The sequence below is a fragment of the Ochotona princeps genome, chromosome 2, assembly GCF_030435755.1.
Source record: "Ochotona princeps isolate mOchPri1 chromosome 2, mOchPri1.hap1, whole genome shotgun sequence".
NCBI classification, from domain to species: Eukaryota; Metazoa; Chordata; class Mammalia; order Lagomorpha; family Ochotonidae; genus Ochotona; species Ochotona princeps.
The window spans coordinates 108,993,263-109,008,559 of NC_080833.1; the positions used below are offsets into that span (position 1 = coordinate 108,993,263).

Consider the following 15,297-nt stretch of genomic DNA (forward strand, 5'->3'; position numbering starts at 1 on the left):
GAGATAGGGGCAGGAGAAGACAGAGAAGGGGCGAGGGACCGCGGCAGGTGAAGGGAGAGAAGAGAGAGAAAGGAGGAAAGAAAAGAGGGAAAGGAGGAGGGTGGGAAAAGCTCGGAGAGCGAAGTAAGAGCTCGGAGAAAGGGAGAGGAAAAAAAAGGAGGGAGGGACCCATGTGTTCCCTGCGGGGACTGGCTGGACGAAGGGGTTGAAGTTTATGTCCTTATTGGGCGGAGGGAGGGGGGCCTGGGGGGGCGGGTGAAAAACCAGGAAGTGACAGAGGGTGTTGCTAAGGGCTGGGGGGGAGTTTGGGGGGTGGCAGGGGGCGGGGGGAGGGAGGGGAGGGATGGGGGGAAAGCAAGCAGGAGGACAGGTGAGACAGCAGGACAGGTGAGGCGGGCCCCGAGGGGGGGGCGGGTGGGAGCCAGGTGAATGTACGGCTCTCGGCGGCCGAGGGGGGGCGGGCGGCAGGAGGAGGCAGAGGGCGGCGGAGGAGGAGCCCCCCAGCAGCGAGAGGCTAGCGACTGACCGCGGCCTTCTGACCAGGACCGGAGCAGGGCCCCAAGCCCCCGGGCCTGGCGGGGGACGCGCTTCTCCCAACATTCTGTGCTCGAGCAGCTCCAGCCTGCGGAACCCGACGGCTGAGAGGTGAGTGTACCCCACTTTTGCCTGCTAGCTTGTGGGGTCCCCACGCCTGGAAAACGACTGCAGTGTCCTTCCAGCGTCCTAACCGTGGGACCCCCACAGACGCACGCATGCAGTCCATATTCCCACCACTGCCTCTCCCCCTCACACGCACACACTCCTGGGGGCTCGTGGGATTGGGTCTGAACTGGGAGGAAAGGTAAAGAAGGAACTTAGGGCCGTTCTCCAACCCTGGGCGGAGGGTCCCCAGAAACTTTGGCTGCACTTGTAGAGGTCAGACCCGTGGGCTCCGGGATGGCAAGGGGTTAGAGGCAGCCCCGAGCGTTCCCCTCCAAAGTCTTCCCTTCGTGACTTGCGAGGGAGACCCCAGGCTCGGCCGAGCGGAGGGAATGGAAACGCTGACCGACTCAATCTAGGACAGCGCCGCACCCCACTCCCGGCTCCGCGCCCCCTTGCGCGGTGGGTTGGACCCGGGCCAGTCGCAGGGTGTGGGGGGGTGCGGAGGAGCCGTGGCTTGGGGGAAAGTTACCGGCTGGACTATTCGGTTTCTTGCGCTTCCAGAGCCGCACGTTCTCGCTCCGGCGGCGCCTGCGAACGACCCCTCTCCTCCGCCTCTCAGTCACACTGCCCCTCTCCGCCTTCAGGCTCCAATCCGGCCGCCACCTTTTCCAAGCCGGTTTATGCCCCCCCCTCCACCCCGAGAGCGAGGCTGGGTGACTAGGAAGAATTTTTCCGACCTACCACGCGTCCCCCACCGGCGCCGGCGCACCTGCCCCTATCGGAGTGGGGGGTCGCTGCGGTGTGGTGCGGAACCTAGTGTGCGCCGCCGGCCGCTGCCGGTTACCATTCAAATGGGTGGGGGGCGTCGCTTTCCATTCCCAGCTTTCCTCTCCCCTCCTCCCACCCCACCCCAAGTAAGAGAGCGACGTGTCCCGGCCAGAGCGAAGCGAGGCGGGCGGGGGGGGAGTGTGCCGGGAGTGGGGGGGCAGCGTGGGCAGCGGGTTGTGCCCGGACACGTGCCTGCCCAGGCGCCCCGGCCCTGCTGGTGTTTGGAGAGAGGGCGGGTCCTCTGCCCCCCCCCCCCGCTCCGGACAACCCCCATGTATCAAAGGGCGGCTGAGACGTGGTGAGACCTCGGGGCGCCCTGGAGGGTGGGGTGGGGGACCCGAGAGCCTGGGTCCGGAGCTGGGGAGGGGCAGAGGCGCCGGTGCTAGCTGACCCACAGGAAACGAGCGCTGCTGACCTAGTTTGGGACACCGGAAGTGGGTGCTGGGGAGAGGGGGAGACGGGCAGGCTGGCCTGGCTTCCGGGCCAGGTGGAGGGCGTTCTTGAATTGACCCCCGCCTGAATGCCTCGGAGACCCCTAGCTGCAGCTGAGCATGGGGATGAGTCAGCGCCACGATTCCCCCTTCCCCCAACTTATTCCTGAAGGAGGGAGACCGTTTATCAGAGAGGGGCTAGTGTGTGTGTGTGTGTGTGTGTGTGTGTGTGTGTGTGTGTGTTGGGGGGGAGGTCAGATTGGGCAGTGAGGGGTTAAAGCAAGCTAGGAACTCTGTGTTCCCCCAGAGAGAGAGAGAGAGAGAGAGAGAGACTGTGTGTGTGTGTGTGTGTGTGTGTGTTTGGGGGGTTGAGGCCTGGCAGATGATGGGGACTCCTGCTGGCCCCCCTCCACACACATACATACACCAACTGGTTTGGTCACCCCTGTACTCTTCTGACACAGGCAGCGGAGGTGGCATGGGGTGGGCACCAGGTTGAGAAGAGAGAGTGGGCATGAGGAATGTGGTGTTGGGCTGGAAAGAAACCTATTTGTGACGCGGTGCGGGTGCGGTGGTAGTTACTGTTCCTCCTTAGTGGTGACTGGGGACAAGGACAGGGGGCTCCCCCTGGAGCAGCTGATGAAACCAGGAGAAATCTCTGTCAGGGCTTCTGGCCCCCGGGACCCCAGCTCCCGCAGCGTGCCTCTGTGCCATGGTTGCTGTGGGCACCACACAGCCTGCTGGCACCCCCAGACACTGTCCTCTCTCCCTCGGGTACCACATTCACCTCACCCCCCAGCTGGAGAGCGGGGGTCAGGAAGGGGTTAATACCGGCAGAAAGGGGCTCTAGGGGGCAGAATGAAGGCAGTGCCCACTGGACACAGGTGTCAGGAGAGAGGCCTGCTGTCATGGGGCACACTCATCACCCACTCAGTCCTGGGTAGCAGACAGGTGCTGCACTCTTCTGCCCTTCCCCATGGTGCCCCCTGGCACCCAGGGCCCCCAGCTTCTCCTTGGCCTGGTGCCCGCCTCGGGAGGGCGCGGCGGGCAGCGGGGGCTGGGCTAACAATGCACCATCGGGCCCTTTGTGTGCTTGCACTTGGCACCCTGGGGAAGGGTGGGGGAGGGGGCCCAGCGGGCATGGGGGGGGCGGAGCGCCTCTGGGGTGGGGACAGTGAAGGCTAGGGGAGAGAGAAGCAGAGAATGAAAGCAGGTGGGGAGGAAAGGGAAGTAGGTCAGATAGGGGTGCCAGCCCCCCATCCCAGGCTACCACCGAGAGCACCAGTGGGCCCCTGATCCTATGGCTGTGTGGATGCCATCAGGCTGGGACTCAGCACAACCTTCCCTGGGCATTGGGCTCAGGAGTCAGCTCCCAGGGGACTGCTCAGATGGAAGAGGTCCGGGCCCCCAGGACTGCCCCCTGCTCTTAATGGCTGTGAGACCGAGTTCTTGTGGCCCCAGGCTGAGGCCCCGAGATGGGGAGGAGTGAATGGACTGCAGGCAGGGCACTGTCTACTGCTAGAAGCCTCTAGGCCTGCTCTGGAGCCTCCTGCCTCCGGCTGCTTGGCTCTCTGACCTCCCTGGCGTGAGTGTTAAGGCTAGTCCCTGCCACTGGGCCTTGGGGCCTAGGCCTGCTTTGGCCTAGGGCTGGAAAAGGAGGGTGGGGGAGGAAAGTGGGAACAGCATACGGATAGGACCCTGGCATGGGGTGTGCCCGCCCTGGCCTCTCCCCCCTCCTTCTGCTGAGTAAACTCGTGAGTAAACTTGACGTTTTGCCCGGACAGTTTGAAGTTGCCTCGCCATTCCCCCCCCACCAGTCCTGCCAACACATAAGTGGCTGGGCGCCAAGGCGGGCCTGGGGGGACTGGGGGGAAGGGGATGGAGCTGCTGTCCTCCACCCTCAAGGACTCTGAATGGGTCAAGGAGAACGACCTCCCACCCAGCCATGCCTGGGTCTTACTTAGTGCAAATCTTGGTTGCTGCCTGGCAGCATGTCCCAGAACTGAGGGAGCCTCCTCTGCCCACTTCAGATCTCTATCCCCAGCTGCCACCTGCGCCCCTAAATAACTATCTTTGCTGTTCACATGACACCTGGCACAGAGGTCGGAGGTCGGGGGGGCAGGAAACTACCTTTGGCAAACCCGTCCCCTTCCCCATGAGGTAGGAGAGGCCTGTCCTCCTTTCTGTGTCCTGTAGCCTCTCAGCTGCCGTGGCCTCTGCCCTGGAAGACCACACAGCCCCCTCTCCCAGCTGCTTCCCTTGACTTTGCACCTGGGCCTAGCCCCACATAAGCCCTCTACTCACCTCAGGCTTGACCCTGAACTCCCCCAGGCCCTTTCTCTGCCTGCCAGCCTCCCTGGATCAGGTCAGCCTTCGGAGCCTCCCAGCCAATAGATAACCTTGGCCAGATCCAGGGGGCTGGGAATGCCACAGGTGGCTTGGAGTCGCTGACCCCACAGATACTTGACATCACTGATTCCTCCCCATGCCTCCCCCAGGTAACCAAAATGGCACCGGGAAACGCCTTCCCTGTTCCTGTCAGACCTCAGAGTGGGGCTCCCCTAGGCCCTCGCTTTCGACCTCACGTCTCTGGCTTCAGTTTCCTTCCTGTTTCCACCCCCCCCCAACTCCTCCCCACCCATATGCCCCTTTCAACAGACATCCTCTCCTTCCTTCCTCCTTTCTGCTCCCTTTGCTTGGGATCAGAGGGTCTTCTCTACCACCCCCCTCCCTGACCATGGACCTCTGAGCCTTTAACCTCTTCTGAAATCCAGTCCTCTTGCAGATTTGTGACTAAGTTCCTCTGACCACTCCACTCTTGTCTGCAACGCTTTGGGGAAGAGGAGAACCCTGGGCTGCTGAAGGGAACTACAACTCCCAAGAGACAGAGTGCAGCTGTGGTGCACCCTGGGAGTTGTAGTTCTCCAAGAACTCTCAACCTGTCCAGAGTTTGGAACTAATTCTTGAGGAGGGTAAAAAGCCAGGGCTGGGATGGATTTGTAAAACAAATACCCTATGGGGCTCGGCAGTGTGGCCTAGTGGCTAAGGTCCTCGCCTTGATCCCATATGGCCGCTGGTTTTAATGCCGGCACCTCCACTTCCTCTCTATCTCTCCTCCTCTCGGTATATCTGACTTTGTAATAAAAATAAAAATAAATCTTAAAAAAAAAAAAACAAACAAGTACCCTATGCACCTCTGCGTCACATCCCCCCATACACTTGGTTCTTGTCATAGAGTTCCTGTGTGACACCACAGTTCATCTCCCTTGCTGAGACATGCTAGCCATCCTCACCTAATGGCCCCACCCAAGAGATGCCCACACCCTGCCCTGCTGCCCCTGGCAGAGGTGGAATGAGGGGCCCCTGTGAACTCCCTCCCTGCCCCCTGCCCTCTAGGCCAGTTCCCTCCCTTTATGGGGATCAAAGGGCAGAGAGGAGCTCCACCCCGCTGCTTCGCAGGCTACAGGCTCTGGGGCTCTCAGCAATGGCTGGGACTTTGGTGCCCAGCCATTGGCTTGGGCAGGGGGAATGCCGGGAGCTTGGCGCCGGGTGGCAAGGAGACACCGTCCCCCACCCTGGGGTGTGGAGCCTCCGGTGACTGCTCACAGGCCGTCTGCAGCCTTGCCTTCTCGCTTCGTGCAGGCCTGGACCGACCCGGTGCGCCCTCCTTCTAAGAAGGTGGCTTGGGGACAGGGTCTTGGGGGCCTTATCTACAGGGCCACGGGGGAGTCAGGGAAAGGAGGAGCCTGAGCCCGCCTGGCTGGCACCACGGTTCAGGGTGACCCTCCCCCACCCGAGGCCCACAGTTGGCATGGGGCGCTGGGAGCAAGGGGGGGGTGTAGAAGGGAGAGGAGGCAGGACTGCCAGCATCCTGGTGGGTAGGTGCCAACCGGGCCGGGAGCTGGTGAGGGGCAGCAGGCCAGCGGCATGGAGCCAGCAGCTGTTGGGGGGAAGAGGGGAGGGGACACTGCAGGGGGCATTTCTGTTGTCCCCACCCTTTGCCAAGCAGGACTTGGGACAGCCAGTGTCTAGGAGACACTAGGTTGCCCCTCCCTTCAGGAACAGAGGACCCCAGGAACTGTCGGAGAGGAACTTTGTGGCCCACCCAATTCTGGGCTCCAAGCCCTCCTGAGTTGCCCCTCAGGCCCAGGCGGGTCCCACCCAACCGGCCAGGGTGGCAGAGGCTTGCGCAAGGGGTGGGGCTAGGCGCTTCCCAGCAGATGCCCCCTCCTGACTCCTTCCTCTTTCGGTGCCCACAGCTCCCCCCATCCATCCTCCCCCACCACACACACACACACACTCGCATGTGCTCTGGCCAGCTCTGTCCCCCTGATCCCCCTGGCCACTGGGGGCTGGCACAAGTGTTGTCCCCTGGCCTGGTTGGCAAGGGGCTGACGCCTGGGTGAGGAACTGTGGTATGTGAGTGGGTTTGGGGTGAGGCTACAGGGAGGGCGGGGTGCCGCCTTGCCCAGCCTTTGAGGGCCCCAGCCCAGTATGTGTTGGGGGGTTAAGGGAGCCTAACAGGGGTCTGGAGAGGCTGCTTGTGGGGCCTGTCCTGTATGCCCTGAAGGAGTAGGACCTGGGCACCTGTCACCTCTGGCACTGGCTGTCCAGGGCCACCTCCACCTTCCTCCCATCCCCTCCCCTGCCGTCTTCCTTCTCCTGGTCCCACCTCCAGCCAGCCTCTCCCATGACTCCTCCTCACCTCTGTCCTCCTGGACTGCCCCAGTTCCTACCTTTCCTACCCCTCACCTTTTTCCCCTTTTAGGACAGTCAGGACAGGTGGGGGTGTGGGTGGGGACTACAGCACAGGGGCGCCTGGGCCCTCTCCCACGCTGCCAGCCCTCTAGTAACCCCTCCCTCCCAGCTGGAGGGAGGGGGGACAGCACCCAGAGGGTTAAGGCTCTGGGGGGAGGGGCTGGGCCAGGTCGTGGGCGGCCCCTTTGAAGGAGGGAGCTGGAGCAGCGGGGAACAGCCACCCCACCTCCCCCCAGCCTGGCCCTCCCCAACCCCTCCCAATCTGCTGCCCCCAGGGGCCAGGAGGAGTCGCAGGCAAGGCCCCTCAGCTTTCAGGTGAGTAGGCCTGGACTCGGCTCCAGCTGGGCTGCAGAGATCAGGCCCCAGGGGAGGCTCGGAGGCCTAAAGTTGGCCAAGGGTCAGAGGGAAGCAGGCCAGGACAAGGGTGCCCCCGCTGTGCCAGGGGAACCAAGGTGCTTCAGTGTTGGGGAGCCTTGGAGACCCAAACCAGGGCAGGCTGCAGTAGGGTCCTGTAGGAGACGAGTGATTGCTGGGCTCAGCCAGGGGCTTGGCCAGGCTGGCAGGGAGCCGGGCTCCGGGGATCGGGCTGGGGTGTCCTCTGGGGCTGGTGGGGGGCTCAGGTTTCTGCCGGCGGCTTGGCAGGTGTGGGGTTACCAGCCGGCTCGGTTACCCAGCTTGAGAGACACTAGGCTGGGTGTGGGGGGGAGGGGGTGGGCACAGGGCAGACCCTGGCACCTTGTGCAGTCTCCACAGGCCCCATGGGGAGACGGCACTGCCCAAACAGAACTGACTGGCAGCCCTGTTGGCCAGGGTCTGTCAGGGTCTGTCCCAGTGGACGGTCGGCTGGCCCGGGATGGGCAACCTCTGGGGAAAGTCCAGCAGCAGCTCCCAGACTGGAAATTCTGACGGGCAGGCAGGCCCAGGTTGTCCTCTCTACCCCACCCCACATCCGCTCTCACCGTGCACCCCCCAACCACCACTCATCCTCCACAAGCTGGCCCCCAAATTTGGCCCCCTTCTCCCCCCCTCCTCGCTCCACTGCTTCTTCTAGAAGTGGGGATGTGAGTGTCCGGAACACGACCATCTATCTATCTTTTAGCAAGACCAGGCCTCGTGGAAGGCAGGCCCTGTTCTCCTGTGATTGAATTCCTCCGCACTTGCTTCCCCAGGCCTGCCTGGGACAAAGGTGAGAGAGGGATGCTGGGGTCAAATGGAGAAAGCAGCAGAAGAGAAAGGAAAGGAGATGGGGAGGAGGCCTTGCCTACATGGATAGGGACGCGAGAGTGGCCCAGGAGGGCCGAAGGACGGGAAGCCCGAATGGGTCTTGTGGAGGGAGGATGAGAGTCACTGACAACATGGAGGGACCAGAAAGGGCACTGAGAGGAGAGTTGGCCAATGCGCTGAAGTGCGGGGCATCCAAAGGTGGAAGGCAGGTCACCCTATTCCTTCATCCGCCATCTTTTCTCTCTCTGTCTTCCTTGAAGGGTCGGAACTGGGGCTGTGGAAGGGGGATATTTTGTAGCAGTGAAGTCTCCCTCTTTGGGAGTCCCGACACCAGGATTGGGGGATTTTTTTTTCGGGGGGAGACTTAACCCCCACAGCACCGGGAAGCAGCCGACTCCCCTTGCCTCCTTCCCCCTTCGTGGCTTGCGGTCTCTCTTCCCCGCCTCGGCCCCCAGGAAGTGCGAGTACTGGGGGTGGTGAGGTTAGGAGGGGGGGAAGCGTCACATGGGGGATGGGGAAGGCATGTGCAAGCTTGGAGGGGCTGGGGCAGGGAGCGAGGGCTCTCCCCCAGTGCCTCTGGACAGAGGAGCTATCCTTTCCAAGCCCCTCCCAGTCCTCAAGTGCGGCCCAGTAACCTGCCTTCCCAACTGGGCCACGGAGATAGTTGCATGGCCTCTGGACCCCAGGGGTCCTGGGAAGGGGTGAGGGAGTTGAGGAACAGGAATTCCCGAGTATGCCTCCCACCCCACCCCACCGCTCCCTCCCCAGGACCTGGGGACTGGCTGTCTCAATTGTCCCCACTCTCCTGGTCAATTGTCCCCACTCTTCTGGTGGCTACCAGGCCAAAATCCTAGCTTCATGCAAACATAGCTCCAAAAAAAAAAAAAAAAAACAGGAAGAGAACCTGAGGCTGGAGTTGGGGTGGGGGGGTGGGGGTAGAGAGGAGAAAGCAGTCAGGGGGAGGGGTGGCCAGCAAGGCGCCAGGAACGCTGGGAAGGGCCTCAGGTCTCTCTGTTCCCGGCCTCCATGCCACAACCCAGCAGGACGATGTCCGCACAGTCCTCAGCCTCCCTCACCCTGAGCAGCCGCTCCTGGAGATGCCTAGCCAGGCCCCTCTCAGGCTCCCTAGTAGAGCCTAGAGGTGGGGGGCCTTGGAGCCTGAGGCTAGGGGGTGGAGGGGGGCACCCCAAGTGCCTGTGTCTAGGCCTGTATCTATTTTCTCCTCTGCTAATCCTGGTTCCGCCTGCTGCCCCCCACACTAAGCCTCACTCCCCTAATCCCCAGGGTGGGGGGAAGGGGGACCAGCTTTGCTCAGCTGCCCCCATTCAGGGCCTCTGAGGCCTGCCCTTCAGCTGGCTCAAGCCCACAGTGTTGGCCTTGGTGCCCCCCAGCCCTACACTGGACACTGCCTGAGGTCAGCACCTGGAAGGAGTTCCACTCTCCTCTTCCTTGCCAAGTCAGGGCCAGTGCCCGCTGCCTTTTGATGTCCTGGTGGTGCTGGACACACCCTGGCAGGTGCCGCTGAACATGAGGGGTAGGTGATAGGGGCTCTTGCCTCTGCCCCCTCCCACCTTACTTACCTTAAAGTCTTCCCCCAGCCAAAGATGGGACAATCTTGACTCAGGGCCCAGTTTCAAGAGAGCTGCCCACCGGCTTGGCCGGTTGAGCAGGCCTGACAGTGAGGGGAGCCTGGGGGTGTGTGTTGGGGGGAAGGTGGCAGGAAAGAGGGGAGTGAAGGGGTGGGGCCCCCACTTCTTCCCCCTACCAGACAGACCAAACAGACCTTGTCTGGTTCCCTGGCACAGCTTCGCCCCCACCACCACCCCTGCCAGCCACCATACACACCCATGCCCACAAGGTCTTAGCAAGAGGGGGCATGCCAGGCTGGGTGGGGATGGGCGGCCTTCATGGGGCATCAGGGGGCTGGGCTTTCTGGGATGCAGAGGGGTGGGAAGGGTGCATAAGGCACCCTGGCACCAGGGTCCCACCCTGGCAGAAAGGGGAGGCCTCTACCCCAGCCTTCCTGAATGATGGGACTATGAGTGTCCCCTTGGCCTGGTTGGCAGCAACACAGCTCCAGGTGGCACCTCTGTTGGTATGGGAGCCAGAACCCTAGCTAAGGGCTAGGGGAGTTTCCCAGAAGCTGGGAGAATGGCATAAACACCCTCTCCTTCCCACGTGTGCCCTCTGCCTCTCCCCTCTTCTTCCTCAGTACCTTTTGGCCATGGGCATTGGACTTGGGCCTAAGGGGTTAAACACCCACCCTTGCCCAAGCCCTGTGTGAGTTGCGTGGTGAACCAGCCTGAGCCTGTGACCTGATAGTGGGGTCAGCCAATCAGCTCCCCCGCCACACCAAGTTGCCACGGAGACCAGCCCTGGGGTGGGAGAAAGGAGGCGGGCTTAGTGGTGGGAATGGGTGGGGTGGGAAGGAGGGAGAAGGAAGGGGTGAGCCATGTGCCTCCGGGTGCCCAGCTGCCAGCCAATGGACACTGAGGACAGCCCCACCCACCCACCCCCCTTAGTGGGCACAGGAAGGTGCCCACTGTTGCTTGAGTGGCAGCCTGGGCTGCCCACCTGGTTTCTCTGTTTGCTACTGAGTCCTGGGGCCAGCAGTACAAGCAAGAGAATCAGAGAGGGCAGTGAGAGGTGGTAGACTGCAGGCTGCCCGGGGAGAGAAGGGGTTTAGGGGTTTAGGAACTCGGGGTGGGTCAAGGCTGCCTAGGTGTGGCTTGCAAGCAGACACATGTGGGAGCGGCTCTCTTAAGGCTTGGGTGCAGGAGCCCCATGCTGCCCTGAAGATGGCAGGTGCCGAGGCAGGCAGAGACAATGCAGTTCTTGTGTCCTAAAGAGGAAATTGGTGGATCTGGACTCCCCCGATTCCTCCCTCCCCTAAAATAAACTTCTTCTGGTCAACGGGCTGAATGGGACAGTGACAGTGTCATTGGGACCTGACCCAAACACCGTCCAGGCCACTCTGTGAGAGCAGAGATGAGGGACTGGCCTCTTCCAGAAAGGAAGTGACTTGGCCAAGGTCGAGGAGTCCTGGCCTGCTGGAGCTCTGGATCCCTCGGGGCTGTGTGTGAGGGAGGGAGGGAGGCAGATGTCCCAGAGGCCACCTGGGTAGTGGAATCTGCCCTTAGGCCAGGTCAAGACCAGAGTCCCTACTGCGCAAGGGCAGACATTGGCCATACCTGGTCCCATTTAACACTCCCAGCATCCCCAGGAGGCAGGTGGAGCTGTCCCAAGGGTTACAGATGGGGAAAGAGGTGCAGAGTTTTAGAGTCCCCAGGCAGCACAGGGAGCCCAGATTTTCTCAGATTCCATGGCTGCCTACCTCCCGGTGGCTCCAGACCCACAAAATGTCAGCGCTGCAGGGCTGAGTCCTTGGCATTTCCATTCCCACCCCCTCCTGGTACCATGGAGAAAACTGCAGTAGAGAGAGAAAGGACTTGCCCAAGGTCATTCGGCAAGATAGCAACAGAGCCAGGCCAGAGAAGCAGGTCTTTCCATTGGCTCCCCCACCACCACCACCATTGCCCCAGGGGTGGGGGGAGGGGGCAAAGGGGCTGACCTGGCCCCTGCCTACCTTGGGACTGTTGGCTGCTCCAGGCCTTGGGAAGGGGGGAGCCAGGAAGAGCAGGGCGGGTAGCACCGTGGCTCTCTTTCTGGAGAGGGGACTGTCTGGGAATGGGGAGGGAGAGGTGGCAGTGGTGGCTTAGGGGGGAGGGGGAAACCCTGGAACTTGCCTATTGGCAGTGGGGGAGGGGGCAGGGGTGATGCTTATCTGTGCGGGGCAGGAAGCACGCGCGCCAGCGACACCCCAGCAAAGGGTGGCTGCTCCTTGGCCCCCATGGGGGAGGGGAGGATGTGGGGGGAGGGATGCTGGGAGCTGTGTTTCCCGTTTGGTCTCTAGATTGGGGTATAGTGGGAGGGGGTGATTGAGAAGCCTGGGTGAATTTTTTGGTGCCTTGGGGAGACAGAGTTTGGGGTTGGAAGCTACTGTTGGCTCCCGGCTCTCTCTGTTTTACATCCTGCTTCCAGTATGCTAATACTCTGGGACAGGAGCTGGAGGTGTACACACACCTGGCTGTACAGGACCCTCAAGAGACGCCAGTCCAAGGTGAATCTGAACACTGGCTGGCTGGGGACAGGCTCTAGCTGCCAGCCTGTCACCCCACTGTTGAGATGCCTGAGGGCAGCTTCAGTACATTCTGCAGGATACCCCAACTTTCTCCCAGTCCAGTGCTTTCCCCAGAGCCAATAGAGCACACAGAGCTCTAGGGAAGGAACGTCCGGCGAGGTGGGGCTCCTGGCATCCCCTGCCTGGCTCAGAACTTTGCACACATATAACCTGCAGGGCCGGTGCGCCTGTCTGACCACTGTAGGGTCACTGTTGGTGAAATCAATCTTATTCCTATAGGGTGAGGGGAGTCGTGGAACAAGAAGTGGGTGGAAGGTACTCAGAAGGACCCCTGGCCCAGGGGACCCACTCTAGGTGACATCATCCGTGGTTGGCACACCTGCTCCCAACCCACCAGTAGAGCTGTCTTCATCTTGTGCTCTGCTTACCCTCGCAGGAGAAGATGGGGAGCCCCGAGGATGACCTGATTGGAATCCCATTCCCGGACCACAGCAGTGAGCTGCTCAGCTGCCTCAATGAGCAGCGCCAGCTGGGCCATCTGTGTGACCTTACCATCCGGACGCAGGGCCTGGAGTACCGCACCCACAGGGCTGTGCTGGCCGCCTGCAGCCACTACTTCAAGAAGCTCTTCACTGAAGGTGGTGGTGGCAGTGGCACCATGGTGGGAGCTGGGGGCAGTGGGACAGCTGCTGGAGGTGTGGGGGCTGGCGTGTGCGAGCTGGACTTTGTGGGGCCGGAGGCACTAGGTGCCCTGCTCGAGTTTGCCTACACAGCCACGCTGACAACCAGCAGTGCCAACATGCCGGCTGTGCTGCAAGCCGCCCGGCTGCTGGAGATCCCCTGTGTCATCGCCGCCTGCATGGAGATCCTGCAGGGCAGCGGCCTGGAAGCCCCCAGCCCAGATGAGGATGACTGTGAGCGAGCCCGCCAGTACTTGGAGGCCTTTGCCACGGCCACGGCCACCCCGGCTCCTCCGGCCTCAGCCTCAGGAGTTCCCAACGGTGATGAAGAAAACAGCCCTTCCCAGGTGGCCCTCCCGCCACCACCACAGCCCCCACCACCTCGGCCCGTCGCCCGTCGTAGCCGCAAGCCCCGAAAAGCATTCTTGCAAACCAAGGGGGCCCGGGCGAACCACCTTGTGCCCGAGGTGCCCGAAGTGCCTGTCCAACCCATGACCTACGAGGAAGAGGAGGTGGCAGGCAGAGTGGGAGGCAGCGGGGGCAGCACGCTGGGAGAAAGCTACAGCCCTCCTCCCACAGGGGCTGCCTCCCCTTCTGAGGGGCCCCTGGGCTATGAGGCTTACGAGGGTGAAGAAGAAGAGGAGGAGCTGGTCTACCCTCCAGCCTATGGGCTGCCGCAGGGGGGCGGCCCACCGCTGTCCCCCGAAGAGTTGGGCTCAGATGAGGATGCCATCGACCCTGATCTGATGGCTTACCTGAGCTCCCTGCACCAGGATGCCCTGGCACCAGGCCTGGACGGCCAAGACAAGCTGGTGCGCAAACGCCGCTCACAGATGCCCCAGGAGTGCCCGGTGTGCCACAAGATCATCCATGGGGCAGGCAAGCTGCCACGCCACATGAGGACCCACACAGGCGAGAAGCCCTTCGCCTGTGAGGTGTGCGGGGTCCGCTTCACCAGGTGAGCACCAAGCGAGGAGGGCCCACTTAGTGCACCCCCTACCCTACCCCGGTGGAAGGCATGGGGACACGGTAGAGGGACTAGGCTGGGTGTGGCATTGAGGATAGAGACCAGAGGGGCAGAGCCAAGGGGAGCAGGTCAGGGGCCCAGTGGAGTGGGGGGAGAGTCGGCCAGGGTGAGGGTGAGGAGTAATGGCTGAGCTCCATCCTGAACCCTGCTTTCCCCCTCTGCACCTGTCCACTACAGGAACGACAAGCTAAAAATCCACATGCGGAAGCACACAGGAGAGCGCCCCTACTCGTGCCCACACTGCCCGGCCCGCTTCCTGCACAGCTACGACCTCAAGAACCACATGCACCTGCACACAGGGGACCGGCCCTATGAGTGCCACCTGTGCCACAAGGCTTTCGCCAAGGAGGACCACCTGCAGCGCCACCTCAAGGGCCAGAACTGCCTGGAGGTGCGCACGCGCCGCCGCCGCAAGGACGACGCGCCGCCCCACTACCCACCACCCTCCGCATCGGCCCCCTCCCCTGCTGGCCTCGACCTCTCCAATGGCCACTTGGACACCTTCCGCCTTTCTCTGGCTCGATTCTGGGAGCAGTCGGCCCCTACGGGGCTCCCAACCTCCACCCCAGGGCCCCCTGATGAGGATGAGGAGGAGGGGGCACCCGCCACACCCCAGGCCGAAGGTGCCATGGAGTCCTCTTAAAGAGGGACGAGTGGCCAGGCTGGCACAGCACAAGGTTGGGAGGGGAGGGGAGCATCCATGCCAAGCAATGGGAGCATGCATGTGGAACAGACAGAGCTGCCGGCAGGCGTGGGCACGGAGCCTGGCTCGTGGGTCCCGGAGCCCTCATTCCGGTCGCGCACTGAGGTCTTGAGGGGAAGTGGGCAGGCAGAGAGAGGCTCCCCGGCTGGGGGCAGCTCCCCCTCAGGAGTGATCCAAATGCTAGCACAGCTCTGTGGTGGCAGTGGGCTCCCTGCGCCCCAGCTGCTCCCTCAGCAGTACAAGCAATAATGTATTTCTGATTTGTGGGGGGGTCCCACTTTCGGCTATGCGGGTTTCTAGGGGGTGGAGGCTTGGGACCACATTGCCCCCTGGGGGTTTTGGCTGAAAGGGGGTGAAGGACTGCCCCCCTTCTCTCCCAAGACCCCTCCTTCCTGGTTTCTGTTCCTTTTTCCTGGCAATGAATTCTGCAAAAGCGGGAGGTGGCGAAGGAAGAAGCGTAGGTGAGGGGAAGCAAGGTGGAATCTGGCAAGGGTGGGGGTACTGGGCCTGTAAGGAAGGAGCCATCCCAGGCCCCTCCGCCCTGCTCCCTGCGCTGAGTCATGGGGTCCTGGAGAAGGGGGCGGGGTGGCCTGATTGGCTCGCCCGCCCCTGGGGGCAGCGGGAGGGGCCCCGCCCAGCTAGGGGAGCCGCTCGGGCTCCGCACCCCTCCCCGCCCCTCCCCTCCCGCGTCCCGGGGCAGGGAATGTCTTGTTCCCGCCGCTCCCTCCCTGGGGCCAGAGGGCAGGGCGGTCCGGGCGGGCGTCTTACCCTCCTCTCCTCCTCCCCTACCTCCTCCCCGCCCAGGTGCGAGCCGGAGCCGCCGCCGCCGCTGCCGCCACCACCACCGCCGCTGCCGCCCCTGA

General features: G+C 62.6%; 1 protein-coding gene across 6 annotated transcripts; it reads left to right on the forward strand.

Annotated features, from left to right (window-relative positions):
- Nucleotides 1-357: 357 nt before the first annotated feature.
- ZBTB7B (zinc finger and BTB domain containing 7B) lies at nucleotides 358-14,758 on the forward strand. 6 transcript variants are annotated; one of them, XM_058660371.1, is made up of 4 exons: nucleotides 358-387; nucleotides 544-645; nucleotides 12,461-13,662; nucleotides 13,909-14,758. In XM_058660371.1, the coding sequence occupies exons 3-4, from the start codon at nucleotides 12,467-12,469 to the stop codon at nucleotides 14,372-14,374; spliced, it is 1,662 nt and encodes a 553-aa protein (XP_058516354.1). In that variant the 5' UTR covers nucleotides 358-387; nucleotides 544-645; nucleotides 12,461-12,466; the 3' UTR covers nucleotides 14,375-14,758. The 6 variants fall into 6 exon arrangements, with proteins under 6 accessions (XP_058516354.1, XP_058516356.1, XP_058516353.1 ...); XM_058660373.1 differs by lacking the exon at nucleotides 358-387 and adding an exon at nucleotides 7,759-7,845 and having other exon boundaries at nucleotides 430-645; XM_058660375.1 differs by lacking the exons at nucleotides 358-387; nucleotides 544-645 and adding exons at nucleotides 5,625-6,974; nucleotides 7,759-7,845.
- The last annotated feature ends 539 nt before the right edge of the window (nucleotides 14,759-15,297 follow it).